Source organism: Ananas comosus, linkage group 6 (genome assembly GCF_001540865.1).
Source record: "Ananas comosus cultivar F153 linkage group 6, ASM154086v1, whole genome shotgun sequence".
Lineage (NCBI taxonomy): Eukaryota > Viridiplantae > Streptophyta > Magnoliopsida > Poales > Bromeliaceae > Ananas > Ananas comosus.
Window position 1 is genome coordinate 10,913,762 of NC_033626.1, and position 24,917 is coordinate 10,938,678.

Below are 24,917 nucleotides of genomic sequence, written 5' to 3' on the forward strand. Positions count from 1 at the left end.
CAGATCCAAACTAGATCATAGATATACAAATAAAAATTATCAGGTGATATGAGATTCTAGAGATGACTCTCACCAAATCTGTTGGTGTAGCACTTTGCCTTGCATAGCACATAGCTCTCATACTTTCGGACGATATTCGGCTCTAATATCAATTATAACGATTCGACCCGCTAGCAACAATAATTCGTTGGGGATGCTTCATATATTCTAGCTAGAATTATTTTTCCATTCGATGCGAGACTATTAGGGTGTTATAAACTCCCCTATTTAGACCATGACGTTCTGTCAGATCCAAACCAGATCACACCAGATCACAGACATACATATTAAAATTACCAGATGATGTAAGATTCAAAAAGTGGCTCCTACCAAATCTGTTGGCATAGCACTTTGCCTCACATAGCACATAGCTTTCACACTTTCGACTAGTATTCGACTCTGATACTAATTATAACAATCCGACCTGCTAGCAATAATAATTCGTTTTGTTGCTAGCAGGTTGGGCCGTTCCAAATAATTTAAATATTTTCAATAGAAAATATGAAAAATTATAAAAATATTACAAACTGTGAATCAAATGTGCATTCAATGGTAAAAAATTTGCCTAAGGAATCTGCACAAACTAACATACCACTTTGCTCTCCTTTAGAAAAACTAGTTTCTTCCTCTAAGGCTTAGTTTGGTATTGAAGTTTATCTAACGCTATTAGATAGAATAAAGTTGAGAATAAGGCTTAGTTTGATATTGAAGTTTATTTAACGCTATTAGATAGAATGAAGTTCAGAAAAAACATATAGGAATATACTTCTACGTTCTCCGATGAGACCTCAAAAAATATATCGTAACAGACTAACTGCAACATGCGGAACGCAATATTACATACGAAAACAAACATAACATTTTTTCATCGTCGTTTGTCACCGCACGTAACGCAATCTCCCGCAATCCCAAACGAAGCCTAAGAAACAAAGGGAATCACTTTGCTCTCTCTGGTCCAACAATGTTATGAGAAATCTCTTTAGTACCTAACAATGAGCAATACTAACAGTTTCTCAAAGCACATGATAAACCAATAAGCAAGCACTTAAACAACACTCGAGAGCAATATATAATCTTACCGAACACTCGAAATGAAAGATTAGCGCTGTGTGCGTTATCATAAATAAATTTTTTTCATTATATCTTTACTTGTATACAATAATAAATATTTATTTATGGCAACAGTAACAGTACGTGTGTATCTCCGAATGCATTCGGAAGAGTGATTAATGTATTTCTCTCTCCCAACGCATGCCACAATTTTGCATGTTAGGGATGATCCTCTGGGGATCCAAAAACTATATGCATTATCAAAAAAAAAAAAAAAAAAAAAAAAAACTAAACCGCACTGAGAGGGTGAATTGGGAGCCACAACACTAAACGCCTTTTTAAACTGACTCTCCCTTACGGAATGTTACTCGCCTAGGGATCGCCCAAAGCTTCCTCCCCACTTTCCCAACGCTTTTTCTCACCCCACTCCCAAAATTAATTAATAATAAACTTTCGCCCACTAATTCCCCACAAACGTTCCAAAAAATTTTTAAAAAAAAAACAAAAAATAAAAAACTCCACCAACCCTCCAATCACATGATTCACATCCCCATACGACGCCACCACAAACCACGGATCTGAGACTGGCTCCCAGGTGGACTCATATTTTATTCTATGCGACCTCCACCATTTAACCCCCACCCCGCTCCAACGTGGGTGCCTCCCCCTGCGCCGTACACGGCCTCATTATTCTAGTTTCTCTTATCGTCAGGACATTTTGAAATGAACCTTTTAACTACGGGTTAATAGTTTTAAATTAAAAATTTTGATTGAAGTAGAAGTTTCGATAAAATATAATGAAAGGATCAATTTTAAAATGGGTCATAGTCGAGGGGTTCTTTATACGCTTTTTTACCCCCACCAAAAAAAGAAAAGAAAAAAACTATCCGAATCCGAATCCCACTCTCTCTCTCTCTCTCTCTCTCTCTCTCGTTTACAAACCCTCACCAGATCCCAATATAGCAACATTCCGTCCTTCTTCGTTACCCCCAAAAATATAAAACCCTCTCTCTCTCTCTCTCTCTCTCTCTCTCTCTCTCTCTCTCTCTCTCTCTCTCTCTCTCCGCGAGTGCGAGAGCTTAATCTTAATCTCTACACACTACCATACCATGTGCACCAGATCCAAAGCAATCTAAAAAATAGTAACTAATTAAACAAATAGAAACTAAATTTACTTACCAATATCCTTTTATTCATTTATTTTCTTTGAATCGCTTTTGGTCGAGGCGACGAGGGCTCCGCTCCGCCACGTGCAGCTCCCTCTCTCTTTCCACCGCACACGCCGCGCTTCTTCGTTCCCTCCGCCACCCCCCCACCCTCGATCGCCGTCGAATCCCGATCGAACGGCTCTCAGAGGAGAGAGAAACGGGGAAAAGGAGATGCACACTCCGCTCTCCCATTTTGTTTCTTTTTAGAAGCTATTTAATTCCCGTACAAAAAGAGAGAGAGAGAGAAGGAAAAGGAAAGGCGGTGGTTAACTTACAGCGCTGCTGTACATTAATTCGGTCCGTAAAAGGGCCCAAAAAGAGGAAAAGAAACAATTAAAAATGAAAATAAAAATAAAACGCCAAAAAAAAGTCGAACGTTGCCCTTTTTAATTTCTTTCGAGTATCTTTTTCCCCCCCCACCTTTTTCTTTGTGGGTTGTGGCTTCAGCTGCTTAACCGGACCCACTCGTAGCGGCCGTCCAACGGAACTTCGTTGACGACGTCGAAATTGTACCTGCGAATAAAAAGCGCGGAGGGGGGAAAGCGGCGCACGTTAAGGTGCTTCTCGCTAACGTAGGCTACGGTAACAAGTGGTGGTGGGGGAGTAGTGGAGAGCTAACTAAATGTGACGCTTACTTTGTGGCGAATCGCTCCGCTTCGGCGCTCTCCGCTGCGGCGAAGAACTCCTCGATCTCCGCCTCCGATGGCGCATTCGCCTCCCGGGATCTCCGACGCTTCCTACGCTCCTCGGATTCGGCGTCTCGGAGCTCGCTTAATGGCGTCGTCTCCCTCCTAAATTTACGAGATGAAGTGGAATTTTAGCTCAGTTAGGTTAAGAATCAATTTTGAAATGATATGCTGGGGGAGAGAGGGGAGTTGAGGAGGAGCGGACCTTTCTCTGCTGCACTCGGTGTAGCTCACGGAGCTCCCGAGATCGTTGCAACCCTAACACAAGGATCAAAAGTTAAAGGAACGGATAATTCAGCAAGGAGAGAGAGTAGACCTAGCTCGAATTTCGCACCAATTTAGGGTTTCGTCTCACCTCGGGCTCGCCCGGTCCGGCGTTTCGAGCGTCGTCCTTGATCTCCTCCTCCGCCGCCGCCTCGAGAGCCGCTATGGCGGCGGACGAGGCGTTGCTCGAGCACCGCGAGATCGTCCCCCTCGAGGCGCGGCTAGGGCATCCTCCTCCTCCGCCTCCGCCGCCGCTTCCGGAATTCGCCGTCGACCTCGGCGTTCGCGTCGCCATGGCCAATCTCCGGCTGCGGAGCTCCAGGTAACCCTCAACCTCCCCCTCCGCCGCCGCCTCCTTCGTCTTCTTCGCCTCCTCCTCCTCCTCCGCCGCGGCCGCCGCCGCCGCCGCCGCCGCACGTGACCTCGTCCTCACCCCCACCACCTGCGTTACCTCCATCGCCGCCACTTCCCCGACCCCTCTGCACTTCTTCATGTACTTCCCCATCTCTCTCTCTCTCTCTCTCTCTCTGACGAAGAAAAGAGAAAAACCAGCAGCACTCTATTACGAAGAAAAGAGGAAAAGGAAAAAATAAAAACGAGGGTGAGGTGATTAGATCCGAAATGGACGGCCAGGATTTAATCCCACGGCGTAATCCCTTTTTCTTTTCCCGTTATGACGGCGCGCGCCGGGTCCGTTACGGCACCGTCAAGCGGATCTGGCCGTTGGGATACGGGAGTGGAGGCCGAGCGCGACGTGGCGCCGGTTGCACCCCGTTTGCTCCACCGGCTGATCCGGTCAAAATTTCAAAACCGCGGGAGCTGAAGCAGCTCCACGGGCAAAACAGGCGACCGGCTATTCCCGGTGGAATGAGCGGGGGTTAGTTGCTTTGGGTGACCTCTCGGTCCGGAGCGTAATAATTGTGCAGAACATGAAATTACACAAATACCCCTCCCAGAGCCACGTATTTACGGAAACGCCACTAACCGTATTGGATTCCCTTTTCCCACATTTGGACACGGCGACACGTATAAGGGGTGCGCGGAGGGGACGTAATGGTGGAGGAATAGGGGACCACATGAAGCTTCGTGGGACCACGATTCTTGACCGTCCGATCCCAATCGGACGGTTATTCATTTTCTTGTGCTATGGTGAGAGATTTAAATTTTCAAATTTTCCGTAACGGTAGTTTTAAATAAATGATAATAACGGCTATAATTTAATTTAATTGGGGTAATAAAAATAAATAAGTGTGGTTATTGTTGCAAAGAGGAGATCAGTTTGTCCAGCTGGCATCGCATGCAAGTTTAAATTCATTAAAAGAGTTCAAAAACTCCAGAAAAAATAGAAAAATTATTAATGTTGCTGTTTTTCTATAATCTGATGTACATTGAAAAAGTTTACATAACAACTTGAGAGATCCTTCTCTTTTATGTATGCAGGAAAATTTTCGCCAAAATATCTTATTACCAACTCAACCATCCAAATTAATAAAGAGTACAATGGGTAGTTCCATATACTTTGGTGTTAGTTGCATAATAATAATTCGAAACTTTGATCTTAATTAATGAATCAGGAGCGTCCAAAGCTACCATGTTGATACTTGATCGCGCAACGCTACATGTACAAAAGTGTTTAAGATGTTGTTGAAAATAACGTAGAAGCGACTAGTTAGACTTAGTTCCCTCTTTCAATAATAATAGATGCATATTGAATGAAGTTTGTTTATAAGATCGTAAAAGGATCACGCATCATTTAATGCATGGTGCGCACGTGAGATACGTGTGTTTATATCATGCATTGTGGACGCATGGTAATACATGTACCATCACCTGTGTGATGCCGTATCATACAAATCGAGGAATAATATCCATAAATTTATACTTTAAATCTTTTTTGAATTTACTAAATGGTCCCTTTACCTGTACGTTTTTTTTTATTTTTAATTTTTTTATATTTTATACATCTATTTATTCATATTTTTAATGCACGAACATTGCACTAGTAGATGTCGATTTTTCTTCATAGTAACTCGAGCTCAGGTGTGGCTCAAGTACAATTAACTTATAAGAAATTAGAAGGGGTGCATTGTATTGGTTAGAAACTTAGAATAATAGATGATAATTTTTTACTTTTTTGTTTTACTTGTTGTAAATATATGAATAATAAGTTAATTAAAGAAGAGACAAATTAAAAGAGTACAAAGAATCTTCTTCTTATTTATTCCAATATTCGAAAGCCAATAATTAGGCTCCTATCTATGGGTGCAACGCCAACAGTGGGGACCAGCAACCTGGTTCACGGATCGGACGGCTACGAGCGTAGGGATCACATGAGCCGAAAAGATCGTGGTCCATCCGATAGGATGGGCCCACCCACCACACACAATTTTATAGGTAAAGTGGTTAGGTATGCAAACGGGGCGGATCCGGGGGCGGAAGAATTTCCCCACCTTCCGCTCCATTTCTTATCGGGGTGGGGCGGATTCGGGGCGAGTTACTTTTCATTTTATTTTTGGCTCCCACTTACCGCTCCATTCGGGGCGGATCGGGGCGGGAGCCAGATTTTTGACGGATCGGGGCGGATTGAAGAAAGAAAAGAGTCTCCCACCTTCCGCTCCATTTACTTGGCGGATCGGAACGGATTTGGGGCGGGTTATATTTTTTTATATTTTTTGTTCCCACTTACCACCCCATTCGGGGCGGATCGGGGTGGAGCTCCACGGATCCATTTGCATCCCTAAAAGTGGTATGGAGATTCCCTCTCTTTCGAATACATCTTAATTTCAACCTCATTATTTTTTTTTTTGGGGGGGTAAAAATATATATACAACTTATCAGAATTTTGGTCCATTTTGACTTGATTATTTATCCTTTTAAATTTTAGTTTTGAAAATTATATTTTAATTTATTTAATTTAAGTAATTTAATAATTTTTTGATATAAAATTTAGGTTTTTTAATTTAGTAATTTTATCGTTACATGAATGAGGTAAAATATAGTAACTAAATAGGTAAAATGTAATAAAATATTGAAATTTCTAATTATAATAGTCATTCAATATTTTAAACAAATGAATTAAATGGTTTAGTTGCAAAATCTAGCTTTTTAAATATAGTTATTGGCTCAAAATGGGCCGTATTAAAGGTATGGTTCATACACTTTTACCTTTTATTTTATTTACATTTTTTCCTCCACTGGATTTTTATGACATTGAACAATTTTAATTATTTAAATTAAAATTTCTATTTAATAATAATATTTTATTAACTATTACTCCTTAAGTATTTCAATTTTATTTATTAAAAAATATTAAAATTATTATACAGCCATGCTGCCTGCACACCTATAATATAAGTGTAAATATTATATTCTAGACTAATCTTTTTTATATATAAAAAATTTTGGAGAAACTTTTAAACTCCATAAATAATGGGGTGTAAGATGTACTCTCTCTTAAAAACTATGTAAATAATAATAATTTTTTTTATTTCTTGATACGTTTACTTATATTCTTGTAAATTTATGTGGTATTTTCAAATTTGCGTGCATAATCTAATCACAATAGGAACATGTCAGCAGTATGTAAAGGCAACATAATAGATCTAGGAAGCGCAATATCAGGGGGCCGTATTATGATAGGCCAATCTCATGAGACGCGTGAGTCGGGGGGCCGTACGATGCCCAATCGAGGAGGAATTCTACACTATCACACTTGCACCACGCCATCAGTAACAAGACAATCATCTTTATTTTTTTCAAATAAAAGTATAATAAAAATACTTTTTTATAATCATTATGTGACATATATTTCTAAAAGGAGATTTTTGATTGATTTGTTACGCCACGTTATCAATAAACCCGTTGTATTCTAGAATTTTTCCCAATCAACGGGAGGTGATTCATTCCGAGAAGAAGTGAGCAGCCAAGTGGACCGAAAATTCGTACGAGGGATGGGGTGTGGGGTAGAGAAACTCTGAAGAAGTCGGTGCAGAGTCTGGGTTTCCCCCCGACTTCTGCTACTGCAAATAATGCAGTATATTTACTATACACAGTGTTGTCGTCGTCGTCGGTAAATGACGAGAAATATATATATATATATATATATATATATATAGACACACACACACACGGAGTGAGTCCGTAGAACGCAAGTGTTACTTCAAACGAAAACGTAGGGGGGGGTGCGTTTGCATGCGAGGGACAAAAAGAAACACATGCTCCCAAATTTGTGGTTTAGATGCTTGTGTTATTTTGGTATATATTATATATGTAGTACTTAGGCGTGTGTGTATGCATTGTCGTTTATTTATTTATTATTATTTTTTTCTTTTGTGTTGCCTTTGCCATGTGACAACAAGGCTAAAGGAATCCTAAGCTAAGGGAAGGGTTATATTATATATGTAGATTACATTTTGATCTCTTTGGTGAAAAAACATAAGTTTTTTCTCTTTTATTTCTCCTCTTTTTTTGATAAAAAATTGGATATATGTAGCATTTTGCCATGATAGAGCTTATGCCGAAATGTTGATTAAGTAGAGATGTTCTATAAAGCACCAACAACATTTTCTACTTGTATATATTTTCTTTCTTCAAACTATATATATATATATATATATATATAAAGGGAACAGCCCACTAAAATAAGTATTAATAATTTTTTCACTTAAACTTACTCTGTAACTTCTTGCTCACCCTATAGAGCATTTAATTTATTATATTAGCGACTTATCTAAATAACCACAAAAAATTGCAACCAAAAATGTGGAAAAAAATTTTTTTTAATTGGTTAAAGCGATATGAGACTCATGCCATTTATTCTTATCCGTGTGAATCTTACGACCGTGCGTAATTTTATGCGAAATGTGCATGAGCATAGTAAAATTGAATCCTGATTTGTGACATAGGAAAAAAAAAAAAAAAAACGAGAGAAAAGAAAGAAAAAAAAAAGAAGAGCAGTACGTGGGCACACACCTTTCAATCAAGGCAATTAATTACGGCGCGTCCGTGCCGAAATTGCCCCGCTGCACACGCCTGAGCGCTACTGAGCCGCATCTGACTCTGACTCTGACTCAACGGTTGGTACATTCGAGTGGGTCCCGCCACATAGGCGTGCCCCGGGAAGTGGATGGCTCGAGCCAGAACGGAACTGGGCTCGGGCCGGGTCCACACTGGTGATCCCTTACAAACCATGTACGCAACGAATGGGGACGCAACGTGACTCCACCACACTCTATATATAGCTACTATTAGAGAGACAAAAATAAATAAATAAAAGGGAAAAAAATAAAAAGAGAGAAGGGAAGGGACTCAGATTCCATGTAATTTTTTGTTTCCCTTCCCAGGAATAGAGGAGGCTCAGATTGTGGAAACATGACGCAGAAATAAATGCATGGACGTGATGTAACAAGCCACCAACTTATATAGGTTTTGCAAATTATTTAATTTCGTTTTTGTTTTTTTTTTTTTTTTTTTTTTTGGGAAAAGTAGTGTTTAGAGTAGGACTTGAATTCTGAAACATATATACATAGTTCTGAAAAAAAGGGTACTAGCCAATCCGGTTATAGTTGGGGGGTAAAATTTATTTTGGATCAACTTATTCAAACTAATTTAAACTATATATTTTTTATATTAGCATTAGTTCTATTCAAAATTTAGGCATCAAAGCTATCAGAAGCTCTGATATACAAGAGGCAACATATGTATGAAATATTTGGACTGTTTCACATCCACTCCACTGCGTCAGTTATGAATCTCAGAAATAATTTGTAATCTGCCTTATATCCTATCACTTTTTTGAATTCACACTTATCTGAAAGAAAATAACTCTAAATTTTTACGAATAGATGAAAGACAAATTTGTTGGGCATTCCATGACTAAGTAATCTCTCAAGCGAAAAAAAACGTCTATAATTAATGTGGTTGTTGTCATATGGCTGATATGTTGTATCCAACCAATCAAATTATTTTTCCAAAGTTTATCCCATCCCATTATAATTAGTAGAAAAATATTTTTGTTATTATATTTTCTTTTAAAAGATAAGATGCGATTGACAGAATATAAATAATGTAATGTATGTACTACGCAGTAACTTCCTCCTCAAATAAGGGAGGGGAGGCACATGGACTACATAGGTTAGATACATAGCCCACACAGGCTCTTACTGAGATTGAAGGGAGAGAGAAAGAGAGTTCAATTAGGAGGAGGCATAGACTTACAGGAAAGGGGCATTGCAGGCTTTATTGCAGGGAAAAGGGTACTTCACCTTCCTCATCACTTCAAGCAAAGGGTTTGTATATAGCCTTGTGAGGAAAGTTATGTAGCCTTTGTTGTTTTCTTCCCCCATTTTACTATTGCTATTTTTAGATGGTCCCTGAAATGGGGGAAATGTGAGTGTGTGTGTGTGTGTGTTTTTTTTTTTTAACCATGTACTGAATCACTGTTTTGAGGGAAAATGTATAGAGACTCCCTCAACTATAGGCCACTTTGAGATGACCTTATAGTCTGTTTATTAACACTTTTTAAGCTTTCAATTTAATAGTGATTAATAACTCTTTAGCAAATGAAATTGTAAGAACTAATGATGAATAGCTAATATAGTTATCAAATTTCACCATCCTTGAGCTTAACTAACAAGAATCTAGCCTAATTGTTTCTCATTTTTAGCTGAGTTTATTTTTACAAATGAGCGAAACAGATTACATGCTATCCTTCTCTCTCTCTCAAAAAAAACAAGAAGGAAATGTGAATAAAATTGGTGGGTGTATTTCAAATGGCCTATAGTTGAGAGGTTAAATTGACAAATAAAACATATACCTGACCAAATGTATGACTAGAAGACAAGGGGTTGGACCTTGATTGGACCACTAACATAGCCTAGTGGTTTGCTCTGTTCAATACGAAAAGTTTAGGTTCCAAATTAAATTAAAATCAAATGGCCATACAACATCACCTATCCGTGAAAAGCTAAAATTGGAAGTGTCCCATTGCTGTGCCTATGAACTATTTACTATGTCCACCTTCCCTCATATTTGTATATTTACATATGAACTCACCTATATGCTTCTTTTCAGATTAAACGAAGTATGTAATACCTCCAGTGAAAAAATACGGTAGAAAAATATTTTATTTTTATTTCGGTGAAAAATAGTATATCATGTATATTATACTAGGTCGGCTAAGATATGATTTATACGGTCACATTGAACAATGAATAAGTATATCTTTATATGTTTTCATCTAACTTTTTTTGTTCAATAGCAATAGAAAGCTGTGAATGCCAAACGTGCCCTACAGCATGATCATCCAATGTTTAAATCACCTGGCTATCATACATTAATTTCTAAAACAAATAATGTTAAATGCCCAGCAAATTTAGCCATGTGTTTATGTGGAAGGAAAAGGGCAACTCATAAATAAAACTCCTATAATTTATGATAATTTTGATCTACTTTGAACGAGTATTTATTAAGTTAAAAATTAATGCCAGAATAGCATGATCGCCTCATTGCATTATTCACTCAATTAAATATTCTGTTATAGTATTTAACGACAGGTACAAATAAATTCAAACTAATAGGATTACAAATGACATTTTTCCACGTGGGCCCTTAATTGAAGCTTTTTCCTTGTTTTTTTAAACAAAAAATTCGGAAGGTTTTTGAAAATAGTCATCAAAAAAGTACTGGTTATATGTTTAAAAGAATCAAACAAATCGGAAATAAAAAAAGAAACTTATGCTTTTAAGGCACGCGCATGTCACGTGCGCAACCACCCACTTTATTCGAGTACCATCCTTGCACAGAACCTATCGAAACAATACTAGTCAACTACACAAGAGGAGTTACTCGGCGCTTAAGGCTAAACACCTCTTCGTCCTCGAGTCCCAACCCTAATATCCACCGACCACACCGCACCAAAATGGCGTCGCCCACTCCTCCTCCCCACGGCGTCAGCGAGGGCTTCGGAGGAGCGCAGGGGCCGCGGCGGAGGCCGCTAGGGCTCGTGGCGAACGCGATGAAGCGCAAGCACGGGTTCGTGCAGCTGTTCCTGATGACGGGGATCCTGATGATGAGCCTCCGATCCCTAGGGCAAAAGCACCGCATCCACGACCTCTCCGGCGACACCGCCGAGCTCCGGGTCGAGCGCGACGCCCTGGCCCGCCGCATGGCCAACCTCAAGGACGCCCTCCGCCGCGAGGCCGACCTCGACCCCTCCGGCGCCCTCGCCTCCCACATCCGCACCCTCTTCCACGAATCCGAATAGAAAGATTTCGTTTTTTTTTTTCTCCTAGAGTTTTTGGGTCGCTCCTCGTGTGCGAATTGTCGAAGGGAACTGTATTTTCGTAGAAGGTTTTGGAACTGATCGTGCGTGTTTGGTTGGTGCTTTATGCATTCGGTTTGCCACAGTGCGGCACTTGCACGCAATGTGTTTGTCAAAATGTCCCAAAGAATAACAAGCTGTGTTTTCCTAGCTCCAAATAAGCATCTCTTTAGACACACAGCGTCCGTAGGTCTTAAGAGTTGTTTCTTTCGTTTCTTTTTTTTTTGGACAGAGCTGCATAAATTATACCATAATAAACGGATTAATACGATCTATGCTTGTCTTTGTTTGCAATTTCAAATGAAGCTCCTTAATACGGTAAATTCACAGGTATATGCACCTCTATAAGCTTGGGAACTGCAAAATGACATTCGTTGACGTAGATCTTGAACACCTGCACTAAAACTACTACTGTTAATCCTAACCATGTTTCCTCCCAGACTCCCACAGGGGGCCTCCAGTCTCTTTGCGTTAGCACAGCTACAACAGGCTACAGCTACAATGAGGTTTTAACTCTAAATTAAACATGTAATAAATTTTCAATCAAAATCTTTGACATGTCAAAATGATAGACACAGAAATCATTATTGTAGTAACATTCCGGACATTAGACCCTAGATTCAAGTCTCCATCTCTATAGAGTAATCATAATTTCCTCACGAAGGAGACGTTTGGTGAATTGAGCACTCTATGCCATAAAGCATTTTCCAGTATGTAGTTTGTCAATCTCTGGATGCAGCAAGTTATCTTAATACTCTGGATGCAGCAAGTTATCTTAATTGTATAAATTAAACTGAAAGCAATGCACAAGCTGACATCACAAATTAACCTTTAAAAGCATAAAAAATGATGCATTCCCTCTCAATTTCGCTTTTGGATCAGATATTCTTTCCGGCAAAACTGCATAAATTACTCGTCGAAATTACTGCAGCCCCAAGCGGCAGAGAGGATTGCTCTTTATTAGATTGAAATCAACCTGCAAAATATGGGGATGCAAATTTAGTTCCAGATAATTCTAATGTTTGATGTTCAAATATATATATCATACCTTCGGTCCAAAGAGATCTCTGATGTTGTCAATCCCGTATAAAATCATTGTTGGTCTGGTCCAAAGAAATACAATATATATCAGCATTTCTGCCTTATCATACAGTTAATAATAGTTATCTCTCAGACAGGTGTTCGCAAATATCACTACCGAAATCCAGCATTCGAAAGCCTTTTTTCAATAGAAAAGTGAATCTTCAAGGAGTGATGTATATGGCACCCGGCTGCTTTTTGGCATGACCAACATGTACTGTGACAGCATAGTATCAGCATGCTGCACCATGCCGAAGGCACGACTGATAATTCAAATTTGTTTTCCGACTTGGAAGTTCCAAGCACTTTAGTTTCTCTATGTATTTCAATTGTTTAATTTGATAAAATGAGGCTTGATTTAGGAGAAAATTATTTTTTCATAATTAAAAATCCGAATATCATTAATTAAATCACTTCAAAAAGAATGCAACAGTAAATCTAGGAAAAGTCAATTTACATTAATCGAATCTGATGTATATTAGTTTCCCTAGATTTACCAATAGTATCATTCATGCGTTTGAATGAATAACCATGAAGGAATTTGCTGATTCAATTGTTCAAAGATAATTGACAGTTCTTTTAGATCTACTTAAAACTTTGTTCATAAATCTGCATGAAGGAATTAAGACAGAATTGAGAGTCAGATTAGAAAAATAGTTTCTATTCCAGCTTTGCAAAAGAGTAAGATTTGCTCAAAGAGACCAGTTTGCATTATATTTGCCTTCTATGTTCCCAATACAGTATAAATGAAATAAACAAAGACTAAAATACCTCTCAAGGGAAAGACCCCATGCAATAACGTTGACATCTTCTGGAAGCCCCATTGGGAGCAACATTTCAGGTCTGAACATGCCAGAATTACCCACCTCCACCCATTTCTTCAACCCTTCGTGGTAACTGAAACAACAATAGATCAGAATATGGGCTTAGAAAGGAAAGCAAAGCACAAAAGTTTCCACTACGAAGTTATCCACCTGAATATTTCCATGCTTGGTTCAGTATAAGGATTGTAAGCGGGCTTGAATCGCAGCTTAGACATGCCTAAAAACAGGAAAAAGCCAGCGAGATATTTAAATGAAGTTTTTGATGTGAAAAAAATTGAATAATACAACCAAGCTGTGAACGTAGGTTATCTTTGTAGGAGTTTTATGCAACTAAGATAACAGCAGTCAGACAAAAACAGTGGAAAATTAAATGACAGCAATTTTTAATCAGGATATAGTGGGATAAAAGATGAACACTTAATGACCATTTATTTTGGGAAAAAGTTGAAAGGGACAGTAACAGGTAGACTTAAAAAGTGTTCAGTAGTTATGATATATAAATGCCTTGGATGTGCCTTTCCTCCAAACCAAGCTCAAAACAAAAAGGAAATAAGCCTTTTATGATGCTGACAAAATGTAATAGCAAAAAAACTAATAGGACGTTAAACATTGGACATTGAGTTCTTAGTGCTCAGAAAAAGACAATAATGCCCACTGTTAAGCCTCTAGTTATCACTGAAGAGATAGACACACAAGCATCCTTGCCAGGACAATAATGTACATATACTGAGTTCTGTTCAAACAAGATAATCAGTATGTATGGGTACTTAAAGAGGTCAACAGTTCAATGGTCTCATAATTTACATGAAAGAAAAACATGAACTTCTCCATGGAGGAGTCTATGCAAATCCAATCTCTTCTTAGCCATGAATAGAAGGATAAAGGGGGGTCTTATTTGGATTCTGAACTAATGGAAAGTGTCAATTTAGTATGATGTCTGAACTCTGTTACCACAACTTAGATACGCTCCTTATGGACCGCTATATATGCTAAACCAAGAAATTATTGTACTCTGAATACAAAGTAAACTGAGTGCTATTGAATTAACTAAACAGTTTAATCGTTCATAAAGTATAAAACTATTTTAATCAAGAAAAGCTATGGCACAATGTTGTACAAAGAGAAAAAAAATGCCAAATTACCAAGGCGTGAAAAGAAGTCCTCCAACACTCCAATCAGATCTCCAAGGGTCAGCCCACGATCACAGATAAGACCTGTCTCAATAGAGCAGAAATTGCAAGCGGCTCACATATCCTAGCTGAAATTTCTAGGTTTCTGAGAGAATCAGATATCTCATGGCTTCTTATATGACCTGAAACCGGAGATAATCTTGCTAACAAAAATGCATTACCCTCTATTTGATGAAACTCTGCAAGATGAGTTCGGTCCACTGCTTCGTTACGGAAAACACGGTCTATGGAGTAGTATCTCTTGGGGCTAAAAGTTTTCTGAGTACAAATAACAAAAAATTGAAAAAAAAAATTACAAGTGTAAAACCAAAATAACACAATGTAATCTGTAAAATGAAAACTTGATCTGTTTATTTCTGGGTAAAGCCTTATACACAGGACAGACTCTCTTACCTACCTCTCCAGTCCCTACCTCTTTAATTCTAAGTAAAACAATAAATAACTAGTTAGTTGAGAAATAGCACAAGTCATAGACCCTACACCTCCCTCCCTCACTAAAAGTGGTAATCATGAAGGCAGAAGAGCCATTATTTTTTTTTTCCTACTTTCATGCAGTGATGCAGGGCTAGTTGAGAAATAGCACAAGTCATAGACCCTACACCTCCCTCCCTCACTAAAAGTGGTAATCATGAAGGCAGAAGAGCCATTATTTTTTTTTCCTACTTTCATGCAGTGATGCAGGTCAGAAAATCTGTAATGTGACGGTGGGTATTTTATTATTTTACCTGTTGAGCAAGCATATAAAGCATTCTTGTAGAAACAGCAGTAGTGTGAGTGCGAAGCAGGTTTTTTTCCGCTTCATCCCGCTTCCAGTCGTATCCGTATCTATAGTGTACATGGCTTAAGTAGGACTCTTTACATCTGCATCATCATTTTAAATACCAATATAACAGAACATACCCTTTGGACCCATAACCACCAGATTCGTGAACCCGCTTCACCTTCTCAACATAATCTTCAGGCAATTGTCTTGTAGTGGCAGGAACTGCCGAGTGTTTAATAATCATATAATTCGTATTCGCAAAATCCATTTCAACATGCACAATTAAATAGGAAAAGACAGAAGTAGCATACCTTTGAGGAAAAAGGTATCATGTGAATCGCGAGCAGGGTGCTGCTGGGGCTGGAACAATGCATCAAAGTTCCAAAAGCTATAGAAAAAAAACAATTACCAAAAACACCATTATAAGTCTTTACTGACAACAACTCAAGACAGAATTACAGTTTGTCAAGAAAGTTTTATTTCACTCTTCATTGCAGCTTCACTAGATGAGAAACAACTTAAGGTATCGGTAATTAGGGCATTAGACATAAATAAGAAGGTCAAAGTCCAAATTATTGGATAACGGGAATCAGAAATGACAGGAACACGTGAGATGTAAAATTATACGGGCTTGCTTTTCTTCTGCGTAGTATTACAAAGAGAAACATGTGAGTGGTAAGAACACAAAAAGAGAAAGAAGCAAGTCATTTACTAAATTATTTTGGTTGACTCCGAAGCAAAAGCTGCTTGAACTAATTCTAATAATATTCCCTAATTATTTAGGTCTCCACCAATGCAAAAGTATGTTTAAAATAACTCTGATAGAACAATCTTTGCCCACATGCACGCATATGCGCATGTGGAAGGTGATGACAAGTAATTTTCCAGAGAGGTTAAAAAGCTTAAGTGGATGAGAGCTATCCAAAGAGCAATATTTCATCAGCTTAATTTTGGATGCAGTATTCAAATCAAACTTGAATGGTGAAGTTTCAATCAAACTAATAAAAGCAAAAGACAAATGTACCTCAGAACAGGAAGGAACTAATTACCTGCTTTCAACAAAGTTGTTAGTTGGCATCTCCTCAAAGCTGCATCAAGTAACTGATGTAAGCAATACGTAACAGAAGTTCTTATAGAAGAAACCAACAAGACATGTTTCATTATCATTTACCCTATTTGGAGGAAGATATTCTGGATTTCCTCACGAACCTGAAACAAAGTAGTAGAAGCTTTCAACAATCTCCCCAAAATTGCTAACAATTAAAAAATGCTGAGGATATAATGTTCCCCCTGATTTTAAGCAATCAACTGATTCATCTCGTTTTTGGAAGCCAAAAGTTTTTCTTTGAAGTGAAATATAAAACAAGAGAACTCACAAGAAATCAAAAAAGAGGAGAGATTATGAGGTACAAGGTGATTTACAGAACATTATAGCATCTCAAATATTTTTTCAAGCTAGTTGGGTTCAAAAAAAATTGAAGTCCTATTGAACTGTGGTGTTTGTTATAACCTACAAAAGCATCATCCAAAGAACTCAAAACATTAACATACAAATGCACCATAAAATTTAATAACAATGAAACACACAAAAGATGTTTATTCGATTAATAGCTCAGAGCTCACGAGAAGGCAAAATATGAGGTTAGACATGCCTCAAGTAATGGTTGCAAATAGCCGATTTGGATAGGTTGTCCTTGAGCATTGAGGTTATACTCCTTAAACTCAAGATCTTTCCAGTCACCCCTTCAAAATTAAAAAAAAAAATCAAACAATTACTCAAGAAACAACACCTTAGTAATATCAAATGTCCTCTAGCCAAGTAATTAAAGAATTTGTTATGAGATAGAAGATTTATGCTAGAAAAGCATAAAAGATAACCTAAATCACTTATTCTGTAATACCAGTTCCAGATCAAAGGTAGCAAGACCATAGAAAGTTCTTCCAAACTTCAAGAAACAAAGAAGCTAGGAAAAACAGAATAAGGATGCTCGAAGGCAGCATAACAGGAACAAATTAAACAAAATGTATAATATGCTTTTCTTTTCAATAAAAGTTGATCAGTTATGGCTTCCGATCAGATGCAAACTAGTAAAATATCATAAAATGAGTCAAATTCATGAAACTGAATGAGGTTGGTATGCCTCCAAAATCCTTCTTTTCCATCACCATATGAAACAGAAATAACTTCTATGGTTAAAAAAAACAAACTGCAGTATAGAAAATGCCAAGCAACAAATGTTTATTGGTATTCTATCCCTGGTGGGAAGGCCAACTGTTCTTCCTCACACTAAACAAAGCACAACTCATTCTGACATAGTCCAAGTATTGAAATGTGAGGTTTCAACAGAATCATGTTGCAGGATAAAACTTGCTAAGAATTTCCTCCAGAAAAGACAAATTAGCTGAAACTAGAGCTTAAATTGATAATCATGGCACACTACTAATAAGATGGATTGTCATATTGGAAATAAAGACCAAATCAAGCAATATTTATTTCTCAGTAAATATTAATGGATTAATAGTCGAAGCAAGTTATTTGAGTTACAGAACAAGAACATAATTGTAAATATATTTGATTGCCAACAGTAGAAGATACAGAGGAAAGAAAGAACGGAATATCAGACTCTAGATGATAACAATATAGTTAAAAGCTCAGGTATCATTGCGTTAAAAACCTTTGAAGATGTTCACGAGTCAGATCAGTTGCAGCCTTTTTCCTCTTTGAAACATACTTGGGGCCTTTCCGTAATGAATAACCCCTCCATGTGCTGTAAAAGAATTAGAAACATCTGAGACAATTATAAGTATAATCAATGGTTTGCAGTATGAGGAAGACATGAAGAAAAAACTAGGTGAGACGCATAGTTTGGTATGAAGAAGATGGTCTAACCAATTAGGTGATAGTAAGCATGCTTGCCCACTAACAATATATATCCCATACATTAATAAAATACTATGAAGAATAAAAGTATATTTGAAGAGACAATTTCCAAATAAACAATATCTGCTTTCTCATAAAAGAATAGCTTACTGTTTGGTAATAAGTTTTCTTCTCTTAAGATCATTAACAACCTTATCATCGAGACCCTGTGAAAAAAAGTATTAAAATCAACACGAAGTACAGTATAAACATTGAATAATTTAAACATATCATAGTCCATCTCACAGTATAAGATTATTAGAGCATGATAGTTCATGCTGTTGATGATTATGCACAAAAACTATAACCAAGAATTTGAACATATTTATGATCAGGTAAAAGTAGAAAGATATATTCCAAATATATGGATAAAATCTTTTGGCTACAGATCTTCTTATTTACCATTCCATGATCATTACATGCAGAAAAATGTGAACAGTCATAACCAGAATAGTAAAAACTGCACCCAGATTACATGTTACAGCAAGTGATAGCATTTCCAGACACAATTTAACTCACTACTGAGATATTTTGGATTGCACGATAGCCAAATTCCACAGTTAACCAGAGTTGCCATCTTAGAGTTTAGTTACAAACCGTCATATACTGTCCGAAGTACAATATTGATAATATAAAGAGAAATGTCAAGAGGGTGGCATAATTTCAGCTATTTATATAGTCAGAGCTGTATTGTACAATGAAATGAATACTCACATTCAAAACAAAAAGGCAACATCACAACCATATAGATTAGACATGCATTAGATTTCAATATAGAGTCAAAACAGGAATGATGAATGACAGAGGAAATACCTCCCCATTGTCTATTCTTTTAAGTAGATCTTTGATGTCATCCTTTACACTTTCAACCTACACAGAAGAATAGACATTGAAAATAATGTTGGTAAAAATGATATAACCACAGTTCAGACCCATCAAGCCATAATGACCTATAAATGCACCAGTATTCAAACCCAGAAAAAAAGGAAAATTCTACATCAAGGGAAACAAGCATAGTACAAAATTAAAGTACAATATTCAAATCTTTAATGGAGATATATCTCAGATATGGCCCCCATAAAAAAGGAAAATTCTACATCAAGGAAAACAAGCATATTACTGCTAGACTGCTCAAATTGATATTCAAACATCACCAAAAAGTAGAGAACTGAATTTTCACAAGGTCAAAGATATTTTGATACATATGATAATACACATTTTGACACATATTATTTTGACACATATTTTTATACTCTTACACATAATGCAAATGTGAACCATTCATTGTTTCTTTTCTTAACAAGCTTGTGTTTATACTGTTTCTTTCAGATGTGCACCATTCACTGCTTCTTTTGGAAGGTTTTAAAGTGTGTAGGCTTTTGTCATCTGATGAAAATAAACAGAACATATACGGGACACACAGAAGCGTATACATTGATGTGGTCTAAAACCCCACAATTACATATGGGAAATAGAGAGAAAATACATTACCTTTCTAGTAATTTGCTCTTTGTCGAAACCCACCCATCTATTTTTCGCCGCCGACTTGCTCCCTACATCGTAAACATCAGCACCCAACTTCTCCTGAGCCAAAATAAAACCAATTCAAATCGATCTTTTGCAATATTCGATCAAGAATCACATGCATTGCAAGAAGATAGATTGATAATCCCTCACCCTGAGAGCCGCCTTCGAGATGCCCTCAGGAGGTATAGCCAAGAAGAACTGCACCTCCGGCGACCCGTTCACGACATACGATTTCCCCTCCTCGGTGAGCACCCAGCTATCCCTCGTTATCTCCTGCGCAAATTTCCAAAAAATGCTTGGATCTTGGAGCAGAATTAGGGTTCTAGTTAGGGTTTTACAGGAAGAGAGAGCGGGCGGGGGGGGGACGGGGGACTAGGGTTTTAGACCTTGGCGTCGACGATCTCGAAGCCCTTGAGGCTCTTGATGAGGTTCTCGAGGTCGGTGTGGGCGACGCCGAGGGAGGCGGCGAAGTCGTGGGAGTCGGAGATCTCATCGTGGGTTTGGAGGAACCCTAGGAGGGCGTCCTCCGCCATTGTTGTGGGTGTGTTGGTGGTGTTTGACCACAGCGTCGTCGTTCTCCTCCGTTCGAAGAGGAGGAACTGCGCCGTTTGTTGAGAGCGCTTACGAAGGCTTCTATGCCGAGCACGTGCAATGAGGAGGAGAGGAGGTGCTTGTAACGGGCGGATGTGATTTAGTCGAGGGATCCAACGGTCGACAAGCGCGGGCGAACGAAGCAGAGAAGGAAATGGAGATCCGATCGTCCGATGTCTCTCATCTGTACACACCGTGCACTCTTCCCAGTCGTCAAAATCATACATAGAATTTTTTTTATAAATAATCCTATTAATTTTTATAATTATAAAAATAATTTTTTTAAAAAAAATAATTATAAAAATAGCCTTTTAAATACGGTAAATAATTCACTGCATTCATAATTCTTTGGCCAATTTGCATAAAAAATCCACTTATTTTGGGCTTTTGCAAAATCGGGCCACCTTTTTCGTTTTTGCAGATTCGGTCCACTTTTTCAGCAAACTGACCAAAATACCCTTTTTACTTTTTCTCTTTCCTCTTTCTCTCTCCTCTTCGTTTCTCTCGTTCTTTTTTTTTCTCGCCGGCAGAGCGGAGGCGGAAACGGTCCTTCTCGCCTCTCACCCTCATTCTCTAGCCCTCGCCCTCGCCCTTGCCCTCGTCCACGCACCCCCCACCTTCCTCGCCTCCAATNAAAAAAAAAGTCGCGGCGCGGCTTTAACGGGGTCGGAGGCGAGGAAGGTGGGGGATGCATGGACGAGGGCAACGGCGAGGGCGAGAGCATGAGGGTGAGAGGCAAGACGGACCTTTTCTGCCTCCGCTCCACCTCCGCTCTACCGGTGAGAAAAAAAAAAGAACGAGAGAAACGAAGAGGAGAGAGAAAGAGGAAAGAGAAAAAGTAAAAAGGGTATTTTGGTCAGTTTGCTGAAAAAGTGGACCGAATCTGCAAAAACGAAAAAGATGGCCCGATTTTGCAAAAGCCCAAAATAAGTGGATTTTTTATGCAAATTGGCCTAATTCTTTTTTAGAAATAAAAAATAAATAAAAATGGTGAACTATTCACCATTTTTACCATCGTAAAAATATAAAAAAAGTGAAAAAAAAACGATGAATGATTCACCACTTTTAAAAACGATGAATCATTTACTGTTTTTGTAGGACTATATTTATAAATAAAAATTTAACAAATTTATTTTTAGGATAAAATTTTAGAAGAGGGCTATTGCCCTAAAAAACCCCATAGCCTGATCGCACTCGCCATAGAACAATAGTTTTGACGAGACGGTTGCATGAGTCACGATCTCACGGATGCAAACGCATGAGGGTTGGTAGAGCTCCGCTCTGATCAACTCCGCGATGGGTGAGGCACAATAAAATAAAATAAAATAAAACAGTTCAGGCCCACTAAATATTTAGAGCGAGATGCCCAAACAAAAAAAAAAGCGCATTCCTTTTTTTTTCTTGAAAGATAGGTAGCATGCTTATCCGTTTTATTTATTTCAATTAAAAATAAATTTAGCTGAAAATATTAATCAATTAGGATTCAAACTTAAGACCTCGGGTATCAACCATCAAATCCTTTACCACTTACACTAGGAACAATTGATTTCTTTCTTTAATCCGTCCTAATATAAAAGCCACCCTTATCTGCCAAAAAAATAATATGGAAGATAGAAAATTTATTCAGCTTCCATAATCGTATTGTTCGTATATGCAAAAATATATTTTAAAAAATATAATTTATTTGAATTTTTTTCTATATTTTTATCTTAATTTTTTAAAAAATATTTTATAAAATTAAAATGATACTTTTAATTACTGTATTACCAAACTAGACCTATGACTCCTAACTCATACAGTTCGGTTCGACTATAGTGTTAGATAAGCTTTCAATGCCAAACAAATGGGTCCTTAACCTCAAAGCAACGCAGAATCCGACTCGCTAACACGCCGTCGGGGTTTGGGGGGTTTGGGGGGTTCGGATTGAGTGTGGTCTAACGGAGGGTCCGCTCCACTCCTCGACCACGAGTGTTTCCGTTCGAACCACTCCCTCAGCTAATGGCGTGCTCACCCTCTCTACGGCCCCGCCTCCTCTCTTCCTTCTGCGGAGACCGCATTCTCTACTCCGCAGTGCTGCTTCACTTTTTTCTCCACCTTCGCACAGGTCCTTAATTTATCTGAATTATGAATTATTTTGAGTCGGCTTATTCAAACTTGTAAAATTATAATTTTACTACTTAATCTTTTAATTTACTTGATTTGACCCAGCAAACGACGATATTTTGACTTCAAAATTTTAAAATAATTACCTATTTTAATAAATTCATTTAATTTGCATGAAGTATACTAAATAAACTTATAAAGATAAACAATATATTCAAATTTTCAAGTCAAAATGGCGTCGACCGACTCAAATCAATTAAATTGAAAGATTGGATAGTCAAATCAAAATTGTTATGTACTTTTTACTTTTTATATTCAACACTCCTCTCGCATCTAGCTCGAAGAGCCTGATGCGTACCCAAGACGTATTCTTATATCATGTTAAATAATGTGAAATAAAGTCGCATAAACATGTTTTTATTTGAAAAAAATAAATAAATTGGTCTTCAAAATTAGGCAAGAGCCTCTGTTCATTTGCTAATGACATTGGTATAGTTCAGGTAACAAAAGAATGTCTTGACAAGGCAATATCAATATGTGCTCCAGGAGTGGAGGTCAACCGCATTGGGAAAACCATACAGTGTGTACTTTGAGCATGAACTAGCTATTAGTTAAATACTCTCTCAATTTTAATGTGTGCTCTTTATGTATTGATTACGTTCTTAATGTCCACATTTCTGGGAACAATCAATATGTGCTCTTTATGTAATGACTATATTCTTATTAATGTCGAACATTTCTGGGAACAAAGTAATCGTAAGATTAACAAATCAAGTGTTTTCAAGTGATCATGCAGATAAATCTCGGTTTGGTGTAGTTCGACAATTTTGTTGGTCATGGAGTTGGACAAGTGTTCCAAGCTAATCCTGTTGTCCTTCATTACAGTAAGTTCTGAAAGCAACAAAAATGTCTTTCTCTTGTTTTAAAGCCCATCAAACAGATCAAGTAAATCTAATAATTCTTCGTGCAACTTAGCATTTTTATTAGATCCAGAATGTATAGAACAGATTAGCTGAACTGGTTATCTGACTTACTATAGCTGTTGGTTTTAGAGCATACTTAATATTTTCCCATGTATAACTAATTTAGCTTCATAATATTTAGATCATGTTCTTTGACATTTTGTATTGTAGCGTTATTTTAGCAATCAGTAGCTCTCTTTTTAAGTGTATGATGCTCCATATTAGTATTTTATGTGAAAATAAGAATAAACTTTATTCTCTTCTGTTTTTAATTCAAGAAAAAAAATAGAAATCTCTTCTGTTTGGAATATGTTTGGCTTATCTGGTAACTACATATTTCCGGTTTGATTGTTCTTGATGTATCAAGTTCTGGAAGGAAGAAGAATTCATAAAAGTCACTTAAAAAGATTTAAGGAAATCGTGGGATCAGTCCTTTCCAAAGTTTCATTAGATTTAAGGAAGAAGAATTCATAAAAGATCACTTAAAAAGATGTTAATCCCTCACTTTCATCCAAGCACTTGAGAGAAGCCGCCTCACAAGAAGATGCTGAGATTAGAGTTATCTCCAAATTTTGCCTCCTAATAGCCCATAAAGGTGCTCTAGTTTTAGTTTATTAATGTCTGCCGCTCTGTCGAATTTAGTTCTTGTGAAAATTCTGGTGTTTTTAGAGGGTAAAGTCATATGATCCACATCATTCACAATGTTTCACTTTTACTTTTACTTTCATGTACCTTAAATAAAGACAATGTTGTTTCGATGCAGCATCTATCAATTAGTTTGCAACTTTGAAAACTTTGAGCGATTTTTACACAGGGTTACTGTTTGATTGATTGCAAATTGGGAGGAAACTCAAATAGGTAACTTTTATGTAAGACAATAGGAATTCACATATTTTGTTCTGATTTACAATGCAGAGCCCATGCTAACAATAGGGAGCACAAATCCTACGATATGGGCTGATAACTAAACTGCAGTTACTGAAGATGGGAGCTTGTCGTCGCAATTTGAGCACATGATATTGTTTATAGGAAATGGGGCTAAAATACTTACAAAATGTTAAGATTTGTGAATCCTTAACAATTTATCCTGCCCTTTATTTTCTTTACGAACAAGCAATATTCATTGCAAAAGCAATTGCTACATGCTGGTGGGTCATTTATTTATAATTTAAAATTTAAAATTTAAAATTTAAAATTTGAGTCGCTTTCACTGAGGAGACTCAATGCGCACTCATTTTTGCATCGAAGTTCTCATATTGTTAATGTATTTCACTGTTTAATCTTCTTCCCGTTGGTCTAGATTCTTCTTATCTCTTCCAGGTTCTCACAGTGAAATCAAATCAAAGGGCATTACACGTAATCTACACCGTCTAATTAGTTGCAATATTAA

The 24,917-nt window shown here is 37.6% G+C and overlaps 3 protein-coding genes across 3 annotated transcripts; 1 reads left to right on the plus strand and 2 right to left on the minus strand.

Annotated features, from left to right (window-relative positions):
- LOC109711949 (cyclin-dependent kinase inhibitor 1-like) lies at positions 2,720-4,103 on the minus strand. Its single transcript, XM_020235330.1, has 4 exons — positions 3,339-4,103; positions 3,189-3,241; positions 2,933-3,088; positions 2,720-2,810 (listed from the first exon to the last, which is right to left on the minus strand). Exons 1-4 carry the CDS (start codon positions 3,750-3,752, stop codon positions 2,741-2,743), a joined length of 693 nt encoding a protein of 230 aa, XP_020090919.1. The 5' UTR covers positions 3,753-4,103; the 3' UTR covers positions 2,720-2,740.
- Positions 11,043-11,842, plus strand: LOC109711952. The gene has a single exon (XM_020235332.1). The coding sequence runs from the start codon at positions 11,166-11,168 to the stop codon at positions 11,508-11,510; it is 345 nt and encodes a 114-aa protein (XP_020090921.1). The 5' UTR covers positions 11,043-11,165; the 3' UTR covers positions 11,511-11,842.
- LOC109711951 (phenylalanine--tRNA ligase alpha subunit, cytoplasmic) lies at positions 12,119-20,524 on the minus strand. Its single transcript, XM_020235331.1, has 18 exons — positions 20,258-20,524; positions 20,022-20,144; positions 19,836-19,928; positions 19,158-19,214; positions 18,456-18,511; positions 18,100-18,192; positions 17,077-17,167; positions 16,596-16,633; positions 16,474-16,512; positions 15,736-15,812; positions 15,562-15,646; positions 15,387-15,486; positions 14,823-14,919; positions 14,614-14,685; positions 13,622-13,688; positions 13,419-13,544; positions 12,616-12,670; positions 12,119-12,543 (listed from the first exon to the last, which is right to left on the minus strand). The coding sequence occupies exons 1-18, from the start codon at positions 20,402-20,404 to the stop codon at positions 12,490-12,492; spliced, it is 1,470 nt and encodes a 489-aa protein (XP_020090920.1). The 5' UTR covers positions 20,405-20,524; the 3' UTR covers positions 12,119-12,489.

Bases quoted from the DNA above. Each gene is read 5' to 3' on its own strand.
- LOC109711949 (XM_020235330.1), bottom strand. From the start codon at position 3,752: ATGGGGAAGTACATGAAGAAGTGCAGAGGGGTCGGGGAAGTGGCGGCG. The intron at 3,089-3,188 runs GTCCGCTCCTCC...TCGTAAATTTAG, and splicing joins ACCGAGTGCAGCAGAGAAAG to GAGGGAGACGACGCCATTAA. The intron at 2,811-2,932 runs GTAAGCGTCACA...TTTTATTCGCAG, and splicing joins GCGGAGCGATTCGCCACAAA to GTACAATTTCGACGTCGTCA.
- LOC109711952 (XM_020235332.1), top strand. From the start codon at position 11,166: ATGGCGTCGCCCACTCCTCCTCCCCACGGCGTCAGCGAGGGCTTCGGA.
- LOC109711951 (XM_020235331.1), bottom strand. From the start codon at position 20,404: ATGGCGGAGGACGCCCTCCTAGGGTTCCTCCAAACCCACGATGAGATC. The intron at 20,145-20,257 runs GTCTAAAACCCT...AAATTTGCGCAG, and splicing joins TCGAGATCGTCGACGCCAAG to GAGATAACGAGGGATAGCTG. The intron at 12,544-12,615 runs GTATGATATATA...CATATTTTGCAG, and splicing joins GAGATCTCTTTGGACCGAAG to GTTGATTTCAATCTAATAAA.